Consider the following 23,949-nt stretch of genomic DNA (forward strand, 5'->3'; position numbering starts at 1 on the left):
ACCTACAACCAGTAACCATGGTTACAGCTCTAAATTAGCTGCATGATGCTGATAAAAAAAAATTATAGGAAATGTTTTTATAAATTATTTAAACCAACATATAGATTCTACCAAATAATCATGAGTTATAGATTAAAATGTGAAAATATTTAAGCTATGAGCAGTTTAATACATTTACAGTTAGTTCTTTATAAACATTAAACACATAATCTCGAACTGGTTCGGGTTCCCGGAACTTTTTGATTAGAATTAGCCCAGAAGCTAACGGCCCAGCTAGCAGCGGCTACATCCATGACTCACCGGAGCTGCTAAAGGCTTTAACCCGGCCGGAAGCGGTCCGTATTCGACCCGGAGTGGAGCTTTAAGGATCACTAAAACGAACCAGAACATTTTATACAGGCTTTTAGGATAGTTTATAGAAACTTTGTAATGGCTACATCCGCGGTTCGGTCCAGCAGGGTGGTGCCTATGAAGGGGAAGTGACCTTTGACCTTTTACTGAGTCAGAATCACACCTTTATTGACATAAAGTGATTTTAGATCAGTTTTCAAACGTTTTCAGGCTGAGGATCATTTAGCAAACACCTAGCCTGAAATTTGCCCCACGACAGCAAATCTTAATAAAACCTGAAATGAAAATATTAGTCTCTTAATTCACGCATTGTTGTTTTCTTTGTCCTTCCTAATGAGATAATGAGAAGAGTGGTGCTGTTTGGTGAATGTGACTGGCTTTGACAAAGAGATGAACCTTTGGGCATTTTGATTATGTAACAAAAAAAGGAAATAAAAAAAGTTCTTTACTATCAAGTGTTATGTGCATTAATAACATTTAGTGCTGTTTGTGATTTAGAAGCACAATTAAAGAAAAATAGACTTGAGTTGCTTAACAGAAACAAAAAATAATTTTCTGCACCATTAGATATAAAAATAATAAACCTATATTTATATCTATCATAATTTCATATTTTTTAATTAAATAAAAAATACAACAGCTGTTGACCAGAAAGCAGAGCACCATTCATTACCAAGCAAAGCAATAAAAACTGAACAGTTCTGACTACCTGGAGCGATTCCCACCGCATGGAGCCGTTCAAAGGAATCCATTCGCTTCTGAACCAATGAATATTCCTGGAGTTTCTCTTTCCACCGGTATCTGCAGCTGTTCTTCTGAGTGACTCTGTTTTAATCCAGTTTTCATCATTATTTTTAACATAATCCTTTGCTAAGCTAGCTGTAGCGTCGCACTTACGCTGACGTCACGGCAAATAAACAGTCGTCTAAATGCAGTACCTGGCGGACCACTAGGGGGCGGTCGGTGAGCACCGGGGGTCCGGGGACCACAGTTTGAGAAAGACTGGTTTAGATGAACATGTTTTTATGTTTAGGGCTACAGAAAAAGACAAAATTCTGCCTTTAAAACTGGCTGCTTGAGAAACTTCTGCCTCTTCAATCAAAGAGAGAAGTTCAAATGGAGAATTAATTACAATAACATTTTATTTTGTAAATTGTAAATAAATTACTATTGTTTTTAAAATTGGAAAATGGAGAACAGAAAAGACTGAAGTCATTTTGGTTGCTTAAGATCATAGGTTCATTCATCAGGGATCTGGGAATGAAAACCAAATGGTCTCCTCTCCACCTTCCTGTTTGCCTCTAAGTCTGCTGAACTCTACAACGAAGACGTTTCCAGAACCGCTGGAGCAACAGAACGTCTCCATCTTCTGGACCGGCCCAGCAATTCCTTTTAACAGCTGATAAAAGCATTTGGGATGAATGCTGGGTCCCAGAGGATCGTCTGAGTCCAGGCACCGAGCGAGGCCGGCGGCTGGCCGGCGGTTGGCCGGCGGCTGGGAAAGTGTGGGCAGACTGGGCGGACTGGGCAGATGAGCCGGATCAAAACGGTGCTGGAAAAGCCATCGGGACGGATTCACGATCCAGTTTATGGCTCCAAACTGTTAGAATCAGGAGCTCGGCTTTCATGACAGCACGACACGCTCGACCTGTTCTCCCGCCTGGATCCGATTCCAGGCGGCACCGGCCCGGAAAGCTGACAGCAGCTTTGGTTCTGGAGGTTCTGAAGTTCTGTGAGAGGTTTTCTTTCCATGGCAGCTGTCATCGTTTAGTCTGAGCCGTCAGTAAATGTCCATCTCAGGTTCCTGCAGCCAAACTCCTCCAAGCCTCCAACCAGTCCAAACATTCCTGAAAGTCCAACATTTTCCCTCCATTGGCTCCGATTTTCCCGTTCCCAGTTCGCCTGCCAGAGGAGATGGGAAGTCCATCCGGGAAGGTTCTTCTCTTCCAGTTCATGGATCCGTCAGTTTCCCTGAGGTTTCAGGCAGATTTTACAGATTTAAAGTGATTTATGATCTATAGATGTCAGGCAGGACCAGCAGGCCCAACCGGGTCCCAACCGGGTCCCGACCGACCGGGTCCCAACCGGGTCCCAACCGGGTCCCAACAGGGTCCCAACCGGGTCCCAACCGGGTCCCAACCGACTGGGTCCCAACCGGGTCCCAACCGGGTCCCAACCGGGTCCCAACAGGGTCCCAACCGGGTCCCAACCGACTGGGTCCCAACCGGGTCCCAACCGACCGGGTCCCAACAGGGTCCCAACCGACTGGGTCCCAACCGGGTCCCAACCGACCGGGTCCCAACCGGGTCCCAACCGACCGGGTCCCAACCGACTGGGTCCCAACCGGGTCCCAACCGACCGGGTCCCAACCGACCGGGTCCCAACCGGGTCCCAACAGGGTCCCAACAGGGTCCCAACCGACCGGGTCCCAACCGGGTCCCAACCGACCAGGTCCCAACCGACCGGGTCCCAACCGACCGGGTCCCAACCGGGTCCCAACCGGGTCCCAACCGACCGGGTCCCAACCGGGTCCCAACCGACCGGGTCCCAACAGGGTCCCAACCGACTGGGTCCCAACCGGGTCCCAACCGGGTCCCAACCGACCGGGTCCCAACCGACCGGGTCCCAACAGGGTTTATGAAGTATGGCGGAACAGAACCGTGACCAGTATGGGGCCTGTTGGTGAACACTATGGGGCCCATTTGGTGACCACTATGGGGCTTGTTTGGTGACCACTATGGGGCCCGTTGGTGACCACTATGGGGCCCGTTGGTGAACACTATGGGGCCCGTTGGTGACCACTATGGGGCCCGTTGGTGAACACTATGGGGCCCGTTGGTGACCACTATGGGGCTTGTTTGGTGACCACTATGGGGCCCGTTGGTGACCACTATGGGGCCCGTTGGTGACCACTATGGGGCCCGTTGGTGAACACTATGGGGCCCATTGGTGACCACTATGGGGCCCGTTGGTGACCACTATGGGGCCCGTTGGTGAACACTATGGGGCCCGTTGGTGACCACTATGGGGCCCATTTGGTGACCACTATGGGGCCCATTTGGTGACCACTATGGGGCCCGTTTATAAAGTTAGCCAAAATGAACAGCAGTGATTTGAGTTGTTTAACCTTCACATTATTACCATGTTATTCAATCTTTAATAAATGTCACAGTAATAAACTAAACTTCTAGTTAGCTAGTCAAACATTTAGCCTAAAGCTAAATATTTAAAAATTACCTACATATATAACTAACATGTGCAACTACATATTTAGCGTGACGCTAACTAGCTACATTCCTAAATCAGTATCTAGTTATGATCCTGACAAATATGTAGTTTGGTCAACAATATTACCTAAATATTGAGAGATAAATATTTACTGTGACTGGCACTGGATCCTGGTTCTGGGTCGTTCAGTCCCAGCTGAAGTGGTTCTGGACTCTGACCCAAGCGGGTCAGAGTCCAGAACCTTTAGCAGGAATGATCCTTGCAGGATTTGTTGTTCCTGTTCAGAGAATGGTCCAGTAAATCCTCTCTGAGCTCGCTGCTCCTCGCGCTGTGGTTCTGATCCAAACGCGGATCGGTCCCACGGGGCCAGGAACTGGGCTGAGTTGGAGTCATTGATCCTTTAATCGGGACGCAGAGCCGAGTTCTGGAACGTCTCCTGGTTCTTCTGGGCCGTTCTGGGTTTCGGTTCTGGTTTGTTTTCTTCCTCAGATCCAGTATCTGAACCGATCCAGATGGACAGAAGGCCCAGATTACTCCAGAACAGAACCAAGAAATCAGCAAACAGGTTTTTATTTTATTCTGTTTATTTGGTGAAGAAACAAAAAATAATGAATTTATGGTTTTTAGTTCAGGTTGTTTACAGAAACAATCAGAGAGGCGTGTGTGTGTGTGTGTGTGACTGTGTGTGTGTGACTGTGTGTGTGACTGTGTGTGTGACTGTGTGTGTGTGTGTGTGTGACTGTGTGTGTGACTGTGTGTGACTGTGTGTGTGTCTGTGTGTGTGACTGTGTGTGTGACTGTGTGTGTGACTGTGTGTGTGTGTGACTGTGTGTGTGACTGTGTGTGTGACTGTGTGTGTGACTGTGTGTGTGACTGTGTGTGTGTGTGTGTGTGTGTGTGTGTGACTGTGTGTGTGTGTGTGACTGTGTGTGTGTGACTGTGTGTGTGTCTGTGTGTGTGACTGTGTGTGTGACTGTGTGTGTGTGTGTGACTGTGTGTGTGTGTGACTGTGTGTGTGACTGTGTGTGTGACTGTGTGTGTGACTGTGTGTGTGTGTGTGACTGTGTGTGTGTGTGACTGTGTGTGTGTGTGTGACTGTGTGTGTGTGACTCTGTGTGTGTGACTGTGTGTGTGCGTGTGTGTGTGTATGTGTGTGTATGTGTGACTCTGTGTGTGTGACTGTGTGTGACTGTGTGTGTGTGACTGTGTGTGACTGTGTGTGTGTGACTGTGTGTGTGTGACTCTGTGTGTGTGTGACTGTGTGTGTGTGACTGTGTGTGACTGTGTGTGTGACTGTGTGTGTGTGTGTGTGACTGTGTGTGTGTGACTGTGTGTGTGTGACTGTGTGTGACTGTGTGTGTGCGTGTGTGTGTGTATGTGTGACTGTGTGTGTGTGTGTGTGTCCTGCTGCCAGCTGATTGGCTGCCTCTGTGCTCCGTTCAGGAAGCAGGAAGTGGCGGTGCATGTGGTTCTGATTTGGGCTGTTTTCATTGGCTGGCTGCCGCTGACAGACGCGTCTCTCTGGCTGCTAATTGGACCCAGTCCTCATTAAGGCGAGGCTCTTGGTCCTGGTTTTGTTCCTTTCAGACCGGTTTCTGCTCACGAGGCTCTCTGCAGCGGAGGGAACCTCAGTTTGAGCTCTGTGGTGGTTCTGCTCATTCTGGGTCGTAAAACCTGCAGACAGAACATCCAGAACCCAGAAATAAACCGGCTGGGCTTTAACTGCTGTCACACCTGCAGCACCAACTGAACCGGGTCGAGACGTCCTGAGAAGGTCCACAACCTGACTTCTGCTTTATTTAAGATCATCAGAAGGAAGGGGAGGATGAATGCACTCCACACTTTTCAGATCTAACCAGTGACCTATGAACTGTCTGTGCTCTCAGCTCCAGCTGTTCATTCAGGGTTCATTTTAGACTGAGGGGTCAAAGGTCAGCGTTCAGAATTCGTGAAGAAGCTTTTGGTTCTGGTTCTGAACTCCTGAAGCAGCAGAGCGGTCCAGAGTGGGCGGAGCTTAACGGTAACGATCTTCTGGTTCCTCAGAGTAGCGAAGGTTCTGCAGATCACCTGACCCGACCCAGTCTGCTAAAGGTCAGGAATAAACCAAACGTTTGGACCCGATAACACACCGGTACCAACTGCAGTTCTAAAGGTAAACCCGGTCCAAACCAGGCGAAGCACCAGACTCCTGTTCCTTTAACTAGGCCATTCTGGGATCATCTGAATGAAAAGGAACAGTGGACGGTTTCTCCTCTCCTTCCCGTCTTCATCCGGAGACACTGAGCGCTCATCAAGGCTTCATGACGCCGTGTGGCTTCAAACCACTTCCTGTCAGCGCCCGGCCACTTCCTGTCAGCGCCCGGCCACTTCCTGTCAGCGCCCGGCCACTTCCTGTCAGCGCCCGGCCACTTCCTGTCAGCGCCCGGCCACTTCCTGCAGACGCCGCTCAGGGCACAAAAACCCAGCAGGCTCTGGATGACTTCTGCTTCATCATCTGCAGGATGTTTACAGTCCAAACAACATTATTAGTGATGACATCATGGGGACCAGAGGATCTGATTGGCTGATAAATTCATTTCTGGTTCTTCATCGTCTCGTCTGATGAGGTTTCCTCCCGTCTGCCTGATCTGAGCGCCGATAGAGAGACAGGAACAGAGGAGGCCGGACGCTCTTCATCATCACCATCATCATCTGTTCTCTCCACATTGGCTCCTCCCTCAGTCTGACCTTCAGCTGACCTTTGATCCGTCACATAGCACCTGCTGCATCGGACCAGAGGCAACCGGGTCCAATCCGTCCGGTCCAGTTCATCAGTGCAGAACCTTTCAGAATTTAATACAGTAACTAATTATGAAACAAACGTTACATTTACTCAGATATCATCAAATATATAAATATATTGATCAATGTTCCAGGTTATTAGCCAAAGACAGATCTAACAGCTGCAAACAAACTGAAGGCCCGTGGGCCAAATGTGGCCCACCGGACCTTCTAGAGGGACGAACAAAGAAAACCTTCAGTATAAACTGGTGTGATTATATAATGTTTCTTTGATCAAATCAAAGCAGCTTTTATACGTTTATTTCCAAATTACATCTTCCTGTTTTCATCACACTTCTTTACACTGATGCATGATTGTGAGTTTATAGCAAAAACTGTGAAAAACACCAAGTTAAAGTGATGCCAACTCCCACCAGCAGGTGGCAGTATTTCTCACACTGCTGCAGTGCAATGACTGGATATAACGTTATCGTCAAATATGCTACATTTATTTCAAATATTTCTAAATTAGCTCCACAAAATTAATGATTTATAGCAAAATTCATAAAAACAATCAGTTTTTATGATTGATTTTCTGATTTAAAACATCCTGGAACGACCGGCCCTTTAAGAACATTCATGACCTTCATTTGACCTCGTTTGAACACCTGCTTTAAAGGAACTCAGTTTTCCGGCTGTTTTTCAGTTTTCTGGAAGTTTGTTTCAGATTTGTGAAGCATAGAAGCTGAAAGCTGTTTGTCCATGTTTGGTTCTGGTTCTGTAGAGAAGACCAGAACCAGATGTTTTATAAATGTATTAAAGTATTTAAAGTCTATTCTGAGACGTGGAGGAATTTCTCTGATGCTGAGACATTATAAACGTCCTTCAGCTGGTAGAAGGCCCACTGTGGATCCGTCTTTATGTGGCTCTGGAGGGTCAGAGGTCAACCTGATCTCTAGCTGGAAGAACTGAAGCTATGCTCTATATCTGTATATCTATAGATCTAGAGCTCTAGATCTAGAGATCGATCTAGAGCTCTAGATCTAGAGATTTCTTCAATAACTCCAGTTTCAGGTGGAGAAAGTCTCTGCGCCCTCTGATTGGTCTGTTCTAATTCTCTGCTTGCTGATTGGACGGGAGGTGACTTAATGATCCGGATCCCAGCAGAACTTTCTGCTTTAAATTTTAACTTACGGATAATCAGCAGCTGGTGGTTCTGTCTTCACTGGCCTGGGTTGTGGTTCTGGTTCGGTGAGGCCCGGTGCCGGGGGGTTCTGGGTGTGGGTGGACCCGCTCCGGTTCCTCTGTCAGGGCGTGGAGCTCGGCGCTGAAAGCTCCTCTTCCTTGTTTTGATTGTGAGCAGAGAAAGTTAAACTCTGCCTGGATCTGAGGCACGTCTGCAGGAAACACCCAGACACGGCCTGAAGGTGGCGCCGGAGCGCAGAGCTCAGCAGAACCGCTGGTTCTGACTGGGTCTCACCAGGTCAGAACAGCAAACTACAACCAGACCGTCATCTGCAGCCAACTACCAGGGGCTAAGCTTCATGACCTTAACGACCCTAACGAGCGGCTCATCGGGTTCTGTTGACACCAACGGGTTTGAAGCACCATCTTCTCTCTGATTGGTCAGCAGAACCAACTAGGCAGAAAAATGTCCACGGAACCAGAACCAGCTCAGACCAACTGGATCTTCCTCCTGCTGGATGCAGAGACGCTCCTCTTCCTCCTGTCCTGGGAGAACAAAGCCTCCTCTGTTGAGGCTCTGCTGCCTCATTGGCGGCTGCTGACAGCCGGTGTCATCAGAATCGGATTTGTGGGCCCGGTTATCACCGGGTCATGCTGGCTGGTTCTGGAAGTGGCCCGGCTTCAAACAGACCGGTTCCATAGCACTCTGCTGTGACTGATGGCAGCCCATACGAAACTCAACCAACATCAGCTCACCGTGCTGTCAGGGGGCGCTCGGCTGCAGTACCGCCCTGCGGCCACCAGGGGCCACTGATTCCCCTCGAGGCTTCCGGCCTGTTCGACATTTGAACTTTAACAGCGATGTGTTTATATAAGAACTGGAAAATGTTGGGATGTTTGGTTCGGATTCTCCAGGGAACGTTTAGGTTCTGCCTCTAGGGGGCGCTGGGTAGTCTGAGCAATTTGATGCAACTGAAACAGCGCCCTCTGCTGGCCACACCAAACATCGTGCAAGTTATTTTCGACTGTTTTTTTTGTCTCTTCAGTAAATTATGAATTTATTCACACAAAGCCCATTAACGCTGAATCTACGGTGCCTCATCGCTGCCAAAACTCGTCACATAGCCGAGTTGGAGAGCTGGTGTGAGGTTGGCTAATCAGTTAGCGAGCTAAAGCTTGCAAACTACACATTTATCTGGAAGCTAAATATTTAATTAGCTAACCAAATATTTAGCTTTAAACTGAGTATTTCGTTTGGAGCAAAAATATTTAGTTTTTTTGCTCCAAAATATCTGGAGCTTAACTTTCTAACTAAATATTTAGTTAGACTAAAGTTACGGCCTGTACCTTTACAAACGATTCCCCACAGATCTGCATCCGACTCGACGTTCCCATAAAACAACAGAACTTCTGATCCCCACTGTCAGTAACGGCATAGTCCAATCATCTGTTCTGACTGAACTGAAGCAGGTTGGTCCGGTCCGGTCTGTTAGTCAGACTGGACCAGAATCTCCATTTCACCTGATTCTGTTGGTTAAAAACTCCTGTTGATGTTGAAACGTTTTTATATTTTATATTAATGTATATTTGATGCTCCTCTGTTGACTAGAACCACAGTAACTAGTTACATTTACTGGAGTAACTTTTGTGAAAAACTTTACTTTTAGAAGTATTTTTACTACGCTGTATTTTTTACCTTTACTTCAGTCATTTTATGAAGTATTTCTACTCTGAGTAAAGTTTCTGGATTTTCTACCCACTGAATGAAAAACAATAACATTTTAACCAAAAATTAATAATTGAACTAATTTGGAAAAATGTCCTTTTGCCTGATTTTGTTAAATATTAAATGCTTTATAATTTGATCACTTATTACTCCAGTAAACTTTTTACCAAATACCGTTTCACTCGCGTAACTTTTTGGACGGATACTTTTGACTTTTGTGAAACACGTTGAAGTATTTTAAATCTTTTACTTCGGTCCAGCTCACTGCTGCTCCACCGTCATGCCTTACAGATCAGCGCCTCCGTGTGGACAGATGACGCAACTGCAGCAGCCTCATTTCCACCGGGGTCAGAGGTCACCTTTCAACGCCTGTCAGTTTCAAACAGAAGCAGCAGAAATTTGACGGTATCCATGGAAACCATGATTGAAAACTTTGACTAAATAAATGTAGTCTTATAGATTTATCAGACTGCAGGTGTTGTATTAATATTACAGATAAAATATAATAAACGCCTCATTTTTAATGATGGTTTCAGATTTAAACTTTACGGGTTTTTATTTTAGTTTGACAGTTAAGATTAATATTCTGAATTATTAGATCAATTAATTAATCAGAATGACTATTGGAATAAAACAATTTAGAAATTAATCATTAACTGAAGCAAAGAAACTCAAAAAGGTAATTTGCAGAAATAACAGAAATTTAAACTGTAAAAGATTAAAAAACTCATTTAAATTCACCAGAAGTTTTAACCAGGTTCAAATTAAAAAATCTTTAACATTATTTACATTTTCTGATGTATTTCTAAGTCTGTATGTACCGAATATTAATTTAATTAAAAATCAGCAGAATTAACATTTTTTATCTGAGTAATTATTAAAATAACCGTTAGCAGCAGCGACGGTGATTTGGTTAAATTATTGTGATAAAAGTGATTTTTTATTCTTTTTTATGAAACTGTGGATCAGTGATGACGTCAAACTGCTCTGATAAAAACAAAAATTATCTTTACAAACCAGCAACTAAAACACATTTAATCATATTTTATAATCAACCAGATGATCATCGAATAAATCAGGTTGTTTTTTTTAACTAAATGGAAGTTAAAGTAATAATAAACCATCAGGATAATGATATAATAATGTAATAATGATATAATAATGTAATAATGATGTAATAACGATGTAATAAATGCCCTGCAGCCCAACATTAACGTTGATGTTTAATGGTTTGGTCATTTTGCGGAGCAGGAATAAACAGAGTCGGTTTGTCTCCAGGTCTCTTTATTCTGCGTCTCCTCAGTAGAAGGTGTTCGGTCTCTTGGTGGTGAAACGCGGCTTGTGCTGCCGGCGCAGAACCCGGTGGGGCAGCGGGAACCGGATCTTAGAGTCCTGGAACCAGAACCGTTTGGTTAGAACACGTCAAGAACCAGAAAGGCTCAGCAGGCGGTTTCAGAACCGCCCCGGTCGGGTCGGTTTGGGTCGGGTCACTCACATGGAACTGCTTGATGGCGGGCCGGCGGCACTTGTTGGCAGCGATGACCTGGACCTTCATGATCTGGATGGAGTGAGCGCGCGCACGGTGGCGGGCTCCCATGTCCCGGTCTGCAAACAAGAGGAAACGGGTCAGAACCGCCGGGTCCAGTCGGGCCAGAACCATGTCTGATTTAATGTCTATAAGCTCCCACTGGCTCAGTTTACAACAGACAATAAGATCAGTTACCATGACGACGCAGATGATAACACCTCTACATTATGTCACCAGGTGACCTTTGACCCATCCAATCACTGAACAGATGCTGACAAAGAAATGCATGAATGGGCCAAAACTTTCTGAACATAAACCCAAGTTATTAAAGAGGAACGATCTAGAGCTATAGATCTAGAGTCAGCACAGGTCCAGTTCTTCCATCTTTAAACCAGAGATCAGGCTGACCTCTGACCTGACCCTTCGGTTCCTCAGTGGTTCTTCTAGCAGCTGCAGAACATTTCAGGCCCAGAGGACAAAAGTCTGAGACCAGAGAGACGAACAAGAAGCTGCAGCTGGAGACCTGAGTAGAACCAGGAGGGTGGAGACACCAGCTGGTTCTACGCCAGCTGGTTCTACATTATCTAGTTCTACACCAGCTGGTTCTACGCCACCCGGTTCTACACCAGCTGGTTCTACATTTTTTCACTGAGAGACTTTAAGTCCTGCTGATAGTTTATGATTCACTGCACAGATTAAAGATCTGCTGCTGGATCAACCTGCTGGTTCTGGTTCTGATGCAGAACCAGAACCAAACATGGAGAAGCAGCTTTCAGCTTCTATGAACACAGATCTGGAACAAACTTTCAGAAAACTGAAAAACAGCCGAGACACAAACTTCCTTTAAATCCAGCTGGTTAGTTGCTATGGAAACATTATCAATAAAACAATGATCAATATCTGATCAAACTAATCAAAATGTAACGTTTGATCAGTTGACTGACGTTTTCTGTAAAACTGTAAGTTCATGATGTAAAGCAACTAGAAGCTGAAACCTGTACACAAACTGAGTGTGTGTCTCAGTGTGTGTGTGTCTCTCAGAGTGTGTCTGTCTCTCAGAGTGTGTGTGTGTCTCTCAGAGTGTGTGTGTGTGTGTCTCTCAGAGTGTGTGTGTGTGTGTCTCTCAGAGTGTGTGTCTGTCTCTCAAGAGTGTGTGTGTGTCTCTCAGTGTGTGTGTCTCTCAGTGTGTGTGTGTGTCTCTCAGAGTGTGTGTGTCTGTCTCTCAGAGTGTGTGTGTGTGTCTCTCAGAGTGTGTGTGTGTGTCTCTCAGAGTGTGTGTGTGTGTCTCTCAGAGTGTGTGTCTGTCTCTCAAGAGTGTGTGTCTGTCTCTCAAGAGTGTGTGTCTGTCTCTCAAGAGTGTGTGTCTGTCTCTCAGAGTGTGTGTCTGTCTCTCAGAGTGTGTGTCTGTCTCTCAAGTGTGTGTGTGTGTCTCTCAGTGTGTGTGTCTCAGTGTGTGTGTGTGTCTCAGAGTGTGTGTGTGTCTCAGAGTGTGTGTGTGTCTCAGAGTGTGTGTGTGTCTCAGAGTGTGTGTGTCTCAGAGTGTGTGTGTGTCTCAGTGTGTGTCTCACAGCACTGGGTGACGGCTCCAGACGTGCTCAGGTCTCTGTACTCTCTGTACATGTTGTGCGTTCCGCTGCGGGAGTCGTAACGCAGCCAGATCCCAAAGTTCTTCACCTTCAGAGGAGTCTTCTCGTGGACCTGAACACACGGGTCAGAACCATCAGAACCAGCACACAGAACCAGAGCTAAAGCTTTCAGAACCACACCGGTCAGCCCACAGGGCTAAACCAGGCTGGGTTTGAGCTGCGGCGCCCCCTGCAGGAAGCAGCTGAAGCATCCTGACGTTTCAGATTGGTCCAGTTACCGGGCCTGGTACCAGAACAGAACCAGGCCGAAGCTTTCTGTTGCACCCGACTGTAGAAAAATGTAGTTGAACTTTCTCTAATAAAACTTCTTACCATCTCAGTTTTCAGGTTTTTACGTTCAGGAAATCGTTTTGTTTATCCAGAAATGGAAACTATAAAATAATTCATGGATTATTTCATCCAGACGTCGAAGCTCTGGCTGAAAATCTGATTCCAACTTTTACAGGTTAGGAAATAAAGTCAACACAAATGAACTGAAGTCGGTTTCAGTTCATTATCTTATGAAATGCATATCTGGTCCAACAGTCAACTCAACATTTAGGCCTTTGATTAGGACAGTCAACACAATTTGCTGGATGCTGAATTTCCTCAGTGATTAATTATAATATTGTTGCTTTGAGGCCATTTTAGACTAAATATATTGATAATGACATAAAAACAGTTTGTCCCTCAAAGACAAACTGATATAAAGAACATTAAAAACTGGGAAATATTTTAAATTTCCAAAGTACAGAACAATTAATAGAAACGATTATAACGCCTGTAAACAAATTTCCCTTAAAAAATGATCAGAATAGAAATTATTGAGTTCATTTATTATTAATTCACTTACTGATTATTGAGACACTTAAAAAGTTGAATTTCACTTTATTACCAAACTCTGCAGTTTAAAGAACTTTTAATTATTAACAGAAATCAAGAATTTTACAAACCATGAAAACCTGATTTAAATTCAAAGAGAACCATCAGAACCAGACAGATCGGACCCCCTTGGTTCCGGTCCGACCCGGATCGGACCCCCCGGCCCCTCGGTTCCGGTCCGACCCGGCCCACTCACCAGGCCGCAGTAGACGATCTCTCCAGATGCCTTCTTCATCTTCCTCAGCTGGGACACGAAGTACCAGAAGCGGGACTTGGCCACCACGTGGTTCGGGGCGAAGATCCTCATGCGGTACAGCGGCGGGGCCGGGTTCTTGGCCGAGGGCAGCAGGCGCCCGATGACCTTATACTCCCGAAGCTGCGGGCGGAACCAGACGGGATCAGAAACAGAACCTCACACACAGGACCAGTTGGGTCAAAGGTCAAAGTGTCGGACCAAGAATTCACTTTCAAAGACACCAGAGTCAGAGAAAGGCGACAAGGTTCTGGTTCTGTTTGCACGCCTGACACGGTTCCGCCACGGAGGACAGCGGGACCTTTGGGTTAGGCTGCAGGACCAAATCGGACGTTTGAGTCAGAACCTCACAGACCGGGACACAAACACAACGTCTCACTGATTCGTTGACTTTAAAAGGTTTAAACTGCAGATTTCTGAGACTGAAGCCAAAATCTGCATCGTCTCCTGAAAAGCACCTTAAACACTTGAACTTTGACCCCTAAAGGCCTCCTCAGTTTTGCTGGAACACTGACTGCTACTGGAGATCTTGGATGATAGGAGTTAGACATTTAATTTTTCTTTAGAATAAAGTATTTTGGAAGTGAATTTTAGGATTTAACTGCATTTGAAAAGAAACTAGGAAGTTATCTTTCTTTTTATGTAAATAGCCAAAGTGCCTCTGTAGCCAACTTTAATGGTAAAATGTGTTTTACTTCAATTATTCTCACTTTTGGGCTCAACAGAATGACTCTAATTAGGAATTTAACCAACATAAGTTGAACCATTAAGCCCATTGTTGGTTAATTTGAGCCGAACCGACCGTGACCTCCTCCACCAGCACCTGCTGGGTTCATGTTCCCCTCAGTGTTTCTGCATCTCGCCCGAACCGAACCAAACCTTAAAACAGGAGATTTTTAGAAGGAGTTCTGCTGGGGGCGCTAAACGTTGTCAAAGCGATCAGCTCGGTTCTCGGTATTGCAGTTCCAGAACAGATATGTTCGTTATAAAGCAGGAGCAGATGTTTAAGCACTAATCTGCACTGATATGAACTATAATCCAGAAGCTGAAACATGCGATGTACAACTCGTTAAACTGGATCATGACGGAGGGTTTCTGCTTTAGTTACACACCTGAAAAATTCTAGCTTTTGTTCTGAACCAGGGCTAAGACCTGACCCAAATATTACTAGAAAAACAAATTCAAATTGTGTATTTATTTTAAACTTTAACCCATAAAGCGTCTCAGTTTATCTCTTAGCTTTTCTCCGTCCACATGGTGCCGCGGCAGCCATGTTGGAGCGGCAGCGGCATGGAAAAAACGTTAATATTCCCCTTCTAAAGTTGATATTTGGCACAAATTTGCACAAGAACCGAACTAACATTACATCAGACTGCTATATGAGCCGTTCTTAACCGTGTAAAATACGCTAAAACAGCTAAAATAAAGGACACTCTTACTGTTCCGGACGCCTTCATGGTGTCTGTCGCTCAGCGCCACAGTGAAAGAGGAGGTAGCAAGGCGGATACTGCGCATGTCAAGTGGAAAGAGGAACTGAATCTACCCAGATACAATTTACGACTCACACTGTGATAGGCTGAACTAATAATTACACGTTTACAAGCGTACATATAATTGTCATTGGCTGAATCATGGACACGTGAACAGTTCGCCGTCTTCACTTTAAAAGGAAAAAAAAGGTAAAAAACAGTATATTAAAAAAATAAAAATTATATATATATATATATATATATATATATATATATATATATATATTAGTATATATATTAGTATATTTTTATATTAGTAGCATAATAATACCAGTAATAAATATCAAATTACACACATATGTCATTTTATATTTATGACTAATATTTTTAGAATTATTTTTATGTTTGAATAATGATGATGATAAAATTATTCTGGTTCTGGACCGGTAACCACCTACTAGATTACCATCGAAACAAAAAAAATGAAAATTTTCAGTAATTTCTTGTAGCTCAGCCCACAGTGTTTTTAAAAAAACTTTGTCTAGTCAAAGTAAGCACAAACATGTGTGGCAATTACAATAGTGTAACTCTATAGAAGACATAGCAGAGGCAAACTTAGAAATGGGAACACAAAAGCAAAGTTGATATAAAAAATAAACTACAACAAAGAGATTAATATTTTAGGATTAACATGCGTTAGTGGTCAATTCCATTAATATTTCAGTCAGATATTCATATGTTTCAATACACGTGAGAGATTTCAAATATCACTGGACTTCAGATTTTAAAAAAAAACTTGGGACGATCTTAGCACTCATTATTTATAAATAAAGAATTTTGCCAAACAAAATATTAGATTACAAAAGAGTATTTTCAGTTAAAGTTTCATGAATGTATTTGAACCCCCGTATTGGCTCAGTGCGCCCCCAGTGGCCACAGTGAATATTACCCCTGGCCCTCCTGACCCGGATATAAACCTGTGGCGGACATGCTGGCTGCGCCGTGTGATTCCTGACGACATGCGGACGGTTTCTGGAGGGTCCCCAGTGATTCTGTGATAGCCCAGCGGGACGGAGAGCCGCGGAGGAGTCAGCCTTCAGTACGGTGAGCGGATCGGTTTCCCCGGGGAGAGAATGAAGGGCTGGAGGGCGGAATGATCGCTCTCTGGGATGTTGGTGACCGACTGCAGCTAACGGAACCGGGCCGAGACACAGAACTTAATAACACTTAGAAACTCCTGTCTCTGTCGGTTGGTACTAGCTCCTCTTGAAGTCCGGGCTGGTTGGAGCCCATCTGACCGCCTCTGGTTCCTACAGCAGCGGGTAAACCAGCCGTAGCTAGCCGCAGTCAGCTCGCTGTGTTTGGGCAAAAGTTTTAGCTTTCAGTGGTGATTCTGCGGCCTGAGAGGCTGAAGGGGTGCTGACCCAGAGAGGGGACCCTGATCCAGCTGTCCGGCTCTGATTGAACATGCAGGCCGGTGTTTTCTCTCTGTGTACTGACGGTAAGCCCGGTAAATCCCAGGCTGCAGGTGTTGGCACCGTGTTGCATCATGTTGCTGTTAAAGCGACCCGTCTGTCCTGCCCGTGGTCCAGAAACACGATCCGAACCGAACATCGACTGTCAGTAACTTCTGATCATGTCCATAGTACCAACTACCGCGAACCGTCCAGAACCGGCAGTTAGAATCAGTGCTACAGTCCGTCTAAAGCCCACAAAGTCCGGGATAAACAAAGTACCAGAGGCCGCTGACCCACCGGACACTATTACTAACTACAAACTGTCACCAACTACCAATACAAGTTAATAACTGTCATTAACTACCAATGCAGTTAATAACTGTCATTAACTACCAATGCAGATAATAACTGTCATTAACTACCAATACAAGTTAATAACTGTCATTAACTACCAATGCAGATAATAACTGTCATTAACTACCAATACAGTTAATAACTGTCATTAACTACCAATACAAGTTAATAACTGTCATTAACTACCAATACAGTTAATAACTGTGAGCTAACTACTTGGTAACCTGTGCATGGGTTAAATGGTCTAAGGACTAGTTGACCTGCTGGACATTAACAATTCCTACAGCCAACGTCGTGATTTGATGACCTAGTTTATACAATAAGATTCAAGTCTTTGTATTTTATTGAATATTATGTTTTGTATTATATCTTCAGTTAAATTTAAAATATATTTGATATGCAGTCAATAAATAATGTGAATGAACCATAAAGTGAAAATTAAAGTGAATGTGTTTGGAATGAGGATGGATGGACTTTTATTTTAAAACAAAAAGTTTTTACAACATTTTGAAGTTTAGCCTGTTACATTACATTAAACATTACATTTACAGCGAACCCGTTTCTCTTATTGGTTGAGTTCCTGTATCGGGTCACGTGACTTACTGAAACCAAAACGGGTTTTGGTCTGTGGGCTGACGCATGCGCAGACGCATCGGTGATACCGGACCCATCACTACCACTAACTTATCTACACAGAGGGTTAAATAACCCACGTCATGTTTACAGCATGTCACCAACTACCCATCATGTAGCCTACATACAGCTTTAACTGGTAACCAATACCAGGTTATTTCCCCGCCACTCGGTAACCATAGTAACCGGCACCAGGTTACTGTGACGTAACGGCTGACCTGAGCTGTACACTTATCTGCTTCAGTAAACTAATAATAGTTCAATCAGGAAGTTGGACTTCAGTTCTGGTTCTGATGAGTCTGGTCCAGCAGTCACCAGAAGTTAAAGCCCATAATTCATTCAGACGGTACCAGAAATGGACCAGAACCCAGAAGTTGTGCTGACTAACTCCTGGTTCTCCTGCAGATGGTCCACAGCTGTTCCACTGCAGCACCGAGGAACCGTGAGGACAGTTAACCCCTGCATGGCCTGCCAGTCTGTCTCTGCAGTCATGGACGAGCAGGCACTGCTGGGGCTCAACCCCAACGCTGACGCCCCCTACAGGCAGAGGGTGAGACTACTCAACGGGCCGATTTCTGTCCGCACAGACAGGTGGCGCTGTTCGCCTGCAGGGTAAAGCTTGCTGTGTCTCTGCAGGCTTTGGCTTACTTTGAGCAGCTGAAGGAGTCTCAGGACGCCTGGGAGGTCTGCGCCGACGCGCTGGCTAAAGGTATCTACAGGTGAGTCACCTGAGAGCAGCGCAGGATTCAATACTTCAGCTAAATCTCTGTTTCCAGGTCCTTGCTTGAAAAATTTAAGATGGGGGCCATGTTGAAAAATGGCCGCCATGCTCATCAAGGAAACATTTTTGCTCTAAATTTGCCAATATTTACTGACACACACACACACACACACACTCACCTGCTCATGGTTCCTCTCTGCAGCGACGACCACGTCAAGTTCTTCTGCTTCCAAGTCCTGGAGCACCAGATCAAGTTCAGGTGAGGAGCAGCAGGTGTTCCTGGTGGACTGTGGGCGCCGCAGGTCTTCTGACTCGTGTTGCTGTTGTTGCAGACATGCAGGTCTGAGCGCGGCTCAGCAGCAGCTCATCAGAGAGGCGCTGATGAAGTGGCTGCAGAACCAGGTACCGTTACCGGTTCTAGCTCTGTCAGAACCTGAGACACTCCTCCTGATCATGTTCTCCTCGCTCTGCAGCTGATGAATGCTCAGCCGGAGAAGGCCTTCATCAGGAACAAGGCGGCCCAGGTGTTCGCCCTCACCTTCGTCATGGAGTACATCACTCTGTGGCCCAAGTTCTTCTTCGATATCCTGAACCTGGTGGGTCTGAACCCGCATGGCGTCGACATCTACCTGCGGACGCTGATGGCCATCGACGCCGAGGTCGTGGACCGAGACATCGTGCACACGCCTGAGGTGAGCGTGCACGGACGGGTAGCAGGCCCTGGTTCTGGTCCACACTCTGACCCGGCACCGTGTTCTGCAGGAAACCCGCAGGAACACGTTGATCAAAGACTCCATGAGGGAGCAGTGCATCCCCAGCCTGGTGGAATCCTGGTTCCAGATCCTGACGGCGTACCAGCAGACCCACCCGGAGCTCACCTGTCAGTGTCTGGAGGTGGTGGGCGCCTTTGTGTCCTGGATCGACCTCAACCTCATCGCCAACGACCGGTCAGCGAACGCACCAGTCAGCTGACCCGCTAGACCAGATTCTGGTTGGTTCCGTGGATCATCGGTTCGTCTTGTTCTAGGTTTGTGAACCTGCTGCTGAGTCAGATGTCCATGGAGGACCTGAGGGAAGAGGCCTGCGACTGCCTGTTTGAAATCGTCAACAAGGGGATGGACCCGGTGGATAAAACCAAGCTGGTGGAATCGTTGTGCCAGGTTCTGCAGTCGGCCGGGTTCTTCAACATCGAACAGGTAGGAATTATCCACACAGCACCAACACAGAACCTCCTGGTTTAGGACCAAAACCTTCTGGTTGAAGACAGGAATCTCCTGAAGTTGAGGGTGAAGGAGCAGAACTTTTGGTTTGGCACCATAGGCTCCGGGACCTGGACCTTCTGGTTGAAGACCAGACTCTTCTGGTTCAGGTCCACTGATTTTCTCTGGTCCCTCAGGAGGAGGATGTGGACTTCCTGGCCAAGTTCTCCCGGCTGGTGAACGGGATGGGCCAGAGTTTGGTCCTGAGCTGGTCCAAGTTGGTGAAGTCCGGGAACGTGAAGGAGGCGGCGGAGACGCTTCATGCGGTGGAGGCCAAGGTGCCACTGCTGCTGCAGTTGCTGGTGCATGAAGACGATGACATCTCGACCAACATGGTGGGCTTCTGCTACGACTACCTGCACGTGCTCAAACAGGTGAGTCCCCTAGAGGAGGGGGGTCCGGATCCTTCTGCAGCAGGTTCTGATTCCGTTCTGTCTCTGCAGCTTCCTCAGCTGACGGAGCAGCAGAAGGCGAACATCGAGGTGAGTCACGATGGTTGAAGCTGCAGATGTTCAGCTGCTGGTTGGTGTTAAAGCTCTGAGTGTCTGCAGGCCGTCATGCTGGCTGTGATGAAGAAGCTGACCTACGACGACGAGTACAACTTTGAGAACGAGGTGGGTGGAGTTGATGGGTGGAGCTGGGGATGATGGAGATGATGATGATGATGATGATGTGTTCCAGGGTGAAGATGAAGCCATGTTCGTCGAGTACAGGAAGCAGCTGAAGATGCTGCTGGACCGCCTGGCTCAGGTTTCTCCAGAGCTGCTGCTGGAAGCCGTGCGCCGGGTCTTCACCAGCACCATGCAGTGAGTACAGGTGATGATGACTGTGGCTCTGGTGCCGGTCCAGGTTCTGACCCAGTTCTGTGTCCCGTCAGGAGGTGGCAGACGGCGCCGTTCATGGAGGTGGAGGTGGCCATCCGGCTGCTCTACATGCTGGGCGAGGCGCTGCCGGTGTCTCACGGCGCTCACTTCTCCGGCGACTCGGCGAAGACGAGCGCGCTGCAGGACATGATGAGGACGGTGAGTCACATGACCCGACATCTGGAATGGATCAGAACCAGAACCGCCGCCGTCCCTCACTGCTTCCTGTCTCTCCTCAGCTGGTTTCCTGCGGCGTCAGCGGCTACCAGCACTCCTCCGTGTGTCTGGAGTTCTTTGAAACGGTTGTCAGATATGATAAATTCTTTATCGTGGAACCGCAGCACATTCCCAATGTTCTGGTGAGTCCGGCTCCCAGACAGCGGTTCTGATGATCCGAACTGCGTTTTGATGACGAAGTGTCCGTCTCCAGATGGCGTTCCTGGACCAGAGAGGACTGAGACACAGTAGCCCCAAGGTCCGCAGCAGAGTGGCCTACCTGTTCTCCAGGTTCATCAAGACTCTGCAGTGAGTTCTGGGTCTGAATCGGGTCGTAACCGGGCCTTCCTCTGGGTCAGAACTGGGCTTCCACTCCCCGCTCTGACCACATGTCTATTTCTGTCCAGTAAACACATGACGGCGTTCATCGAGGACATCCTGACCCGGATCCAGGACCTGCTGGAGCTCGCTCCTCCCGTAAGCAGATACAGATGTTCTCCTCTGCCTGCCTTCACCTTTGACCCCTTGCCCCAAATCTTGACTCCCTGACTCCTCCTCCAGCAGGAGAACGGCTTCCCGGCGCTGCTGACCAGTGACGACCAGCTCTTCATGTTCGAAGCGGCCGGCGTTCTCATCGTGAGCGGCGAGAGTCCGGTGGAGCGGAAGCAGGTTCTGATGAGGAGTCTGCTGGCGCCGCTGACGGACGCCTTCCGCCTGCTCCTCGCCAAGCTGCTGCAGGAGAGCGTGGAGGAGCGCCAGGCCGCGCTGGCCGACTGCCTGAGCCACGCCGTGGGATTCGCCAGGTCAGAACCGCCATCTCTCCGGTTTCAGCCAGTTTCAGCTCCTCCTGCTGAAACTCGTCCTCCGTCTCTGCAGCCGGACCAGCAAGGCGTTCAGCAACAAGCAGACGGTGAAGCAGTGCGGCTGCACCGAGGTCTACAGGGACTGCCTGCACAGCTTCCTGCCGGCGCTGAGCTGCCCCGTCCAGCGGGGGGCGCTGCGCAGCGCCGTGCGCTCCTTCCTGCATCGCATGATCATCTGCCTGGAGGAGGAGGTGCTGCCCTTCATCCCGGCCGCCTCGGAGCACATGCTGAAGGACTGCGAGGCCAAAGACCTGCAGGAGTTCATCCCTCTCATCAGCCAGATCACGGCCAAGTTCAAGGTACTTCCAGAACCAGAACCCTGAGGTTCCCCGCGGCGCCGCGCTGACTCCTCCTCTTCCTGCAGCGCCAGGTGTCGCCCTTCCTGCAGCAGATCTTCATGCCGCTGGTCCTGGCCATCTTCGAGGTTCTGGGCCGACCCGCGGAGGAGAACGACCAGACGGCGGCGCTGGAGAAGCAGATGCTGCGGCGGAGCTACTTCGCCTTCATCCAGACGGTCGCCGGCAGCGGCATGAACGAGGTTCTGGCCAATCAGGGTGAGCGCCGAGGCCACGCCATCACAACCGGTTCTGTTTGGGCTCAGGAAGCTGGAGGCGACTCGAGCAGCAGAACATTTTGGCCGGCGGTCCAGATGGTGGTCATGTGACCCGTTTGGTTCTGGTTCCAGGAGCAGAAAACATTGAGCGGGTTCTGTTCACCATCATCCAGGGCGCCGTGGAGTTCCCGGACCCGATCGCCCAGAAGACCTGCTTCATCATCCTGACCCGGCTGGTGGAACTGTGGGGTGCGTCTCCGCGCCGCGACTTCGGTTCTGCTTCCGGTAAACCTCTGGGACTAATCTGTGTGCGGTTCTGATCCGATCCGTAGGCGGGAAGGACGGCATGGTGGGCTTCCCTGACTTCATCTACAAACACATCGTCCCAGCCTGCTTCCTGGCGCCGCTCAAACCGACCTTTGACCTCTCTGACGCCCAGACGGTTCTGGTGAGTCTGGAACCGAACCCAGTCTGAACCCAGTCACTCGACCCATTTGGTTCTGATGGTTCTGTTGCTCCTCAGACGCTGTCGGAGTGCGCGCTCACGCTGAAGATGATCCATCTGAAACGGGTAAAAACGGTTCTGTTCGTCCCGGTTCTGTGAGGTTCTTAATGGGTTCTAAGGTTCGGTTTGCTCCTCAGGGGTCAGAGTTCATCCAGTTCCTGCAGCACGAGTACCTGCCGTCCCTGCAGGTGACTCCGGAGATCTCACAGGTAGGACAGAACCAGAGCCGTGGTTCTGCTCAGATTCTGGTGTTGGTTCTGACGCCATCTTGGTTCTGATGCAGGAGTTGTGCCAGGTCCTGCAGCAGCCCGACGTCAAAGTCCTGAAGAACTACATCAAGGTAGGAGGCGTGCTGACCCGGTTCTGGTGCCGTTGGGCTTCCTGTGACGGTTCCGTCTGTCTGCAGGCGTTCTTCCAGAGAGCCAAGCTGTGATCCCACCCGGACCGCCGCCCGGACTCTGCTGGAGGTCGGAGCGCCGCTCTGACCGGACGACGAGCCGTCCCACAGAAACGGCTCCGAGGTTCTGGACTCGGATCGGAACCTGGGCAGCGCAGAACCCACTCCTCACCTCTGGAACCCGAGTTTTCATTGGCTGAATGGGAACGAAGTGGGAACGTTCCAGTGATCCGCTTGTTTTCGGTTTGCAGTGAAACATTTCAGCCCGTCTTCTGTCCGTCAGAACCTCCAGAACCGACGCCACCGGCTGCTCAACCAGGTTCTGGGACGGTTTCTGATCCACCAGAGGATCCGAGTGTAAATAAAAAAGATGTTAAAACTGTAAATAAAGATGCTAGCTTTAGTTTTTTTAATAATTCGTCACATCTGGGAGCCTTGTACGGAAGCCCATTAATGCCGAGATAAAGATCCAGTTTATGAGGTAAAGAAAAAAAACTGGTGGCTGAATGTGACCCGATTTATTCTGGAAATGTTTACATGAAAATATTTTCTGTTACTAATTTAGATTTCAGTTAAACTCTAATAATCAGTTGAGCTGCCAGGAGTTTTCATTTCTGATTTGTTTATTTATCATGTTTCTGTTTTGCTCTCATTGTCATTGCAGAATGTGTGACAAAATTTCCTGCAGATCTTATTTCATCATAAAAGCAGTTTTAAAAATATCTTGTTTTTCTTCTGCAATCTTTAAATATTTTAAACATCTGATTCAGTTTAAAATATTTTAACAGGAGTACAACTGATTAAAAAAAAAACGCAAACTGATTGGATGTTTAAAACGTTTCTATTTTATCATTACGCCACTGACTTTCCCAGCAGCTAAACTCAGCCAATCATCTGGACAGAAGCAGCTGTCTGGTGCCCTCTAGTGGTGGTTTGACGCAATAACATGTTTGGTTTTATAAAACCCAAAACCTGCATTCCTGGTGAGTCCTTAGGATATTTCTGATAAAATACCTCAGAGCAGAAAGTCTTTTATGTAACTTTATCCAACCATCAGGAAAGGGAATATTCTGGGAGAAACAATGAATCAAAATAAGGAATTCGAAGTTGGACAGGAAACC

At 47.3% G+C, this 23,949-nt stretch overlaps 2 protein-coding genes and 1 non-coding gene across 5 annotated transcripts; 1 reads left to right on the forward strand and 2 right to left on the reverse strand.

Moving 5' to 3' along the window:
* Nucleotides 1-10,460: 10,460 nt before the first annotated feature.
* Nucleotides 10,461-15,112, reverse strand: rpl18a (ribosomal protein L18a). Its single transcript, XM_008401656.2, has 5 exons — nt 14,978-15,112; nt 13,482-13,661; nt 12,347-12,476; nt 10,746-10,855; nt 10,461-10,642 (listed from the first exon to the last, which is right to left on the reverse strand). Exons 1-5 carry the CDS (start codon nt 14,993-14,995, stop codon nt 10,550-10,552), a joined length of 531 nt encoding a protein of 176 aa, XP_008399878.1. The 5' UTR covers nt 14,996-15,112; the 3' UTR covers nt 10,461-10,549.
* On the reverse strand, nt 13,729-13,858 carry LOC145550253 (small nucleolar RNA SNORA68). Its single transcript, XR_014086172.1, has one exon. It is a non-coding gene; the product is annotated as a small nucleolar RNA SNORA68 (small nucleolar RNA).
* A 797-nt stretch (nt 15,113-15,909) lies between the features above and the next one.
* On the forward strand, nt 15,910-23,550 carry xpot (exportin, tRNA (nuclear export receptor for tRNAs)). 3 transcript variants are annotated; one of them, XM_008401655.3, is made up of 25 exons: nt 15,913-16,111; nt 17,857-18,001; nt 18,088-18,170; nt 18,375-18,431; nt 18,505-18,574; nt 18,646-18,864; nt 18,935-19,119; nt 19,200-19,368; nt 19,569-19,805; nt 19,875-19,913; nt 19,983-20,045; nt 20,113-20,237; nt 20,309-20,453; nt 20,534-20,653; nt 20,725-20,819; nt 20,918-20,987; nt 21,075-21,313; nt 21,387-21,672; nt 21,738-21,927; nt 22,059-22,175; nt 22,259-22,374; nt 22,450-22,497; nt 22,569-22,640; nt 22,715-22,771; nt 22,838-23,550. In XM_008401655.3, the coding sequence occupies exons 2-25, from the start codon at nt 17,915-17,917 to the stop codon at nt 22,862-22,864; spliced, it is 2,916 nt and encodes a 971-aa protein (XP_008399877.1). In that variant the 5' UTR covers nt 15,913-16,111; nt 17,857-17,914; the 3' UTR covers nt 22,865-23,550. The 3 variants fall into 3 exon arrangements, with proteins under 3 accessions (XP_081460062.1, XP_008399877.1, XP_017158473.1); XM_017302984.2 differs by having other exon boundaries at nt 15,914-16,111; nt 21,072-21,313; XM_081603936.1 differs by having other exon boundaries at nt 15,910-16,111; nt 19,569-19,913.
* Nucleotides 23,551-23,949: the final 399 nt, after the last annotated feature.

Source organism: Poecilia reticulata, chromosome 23 (genome assembly GCF_904066995.2).
Source record: "Poecilia reticulata chromosome 23, P_reticulata-male-v2, whole genome shotgun sequence".
Taxonomy (NCBI): Eukaryota; Metazoa; Chordata; class Actinopteri; order Cyprinodontiformes; family Poeciliidae; genus Poecilia; species Poecilia reticulata.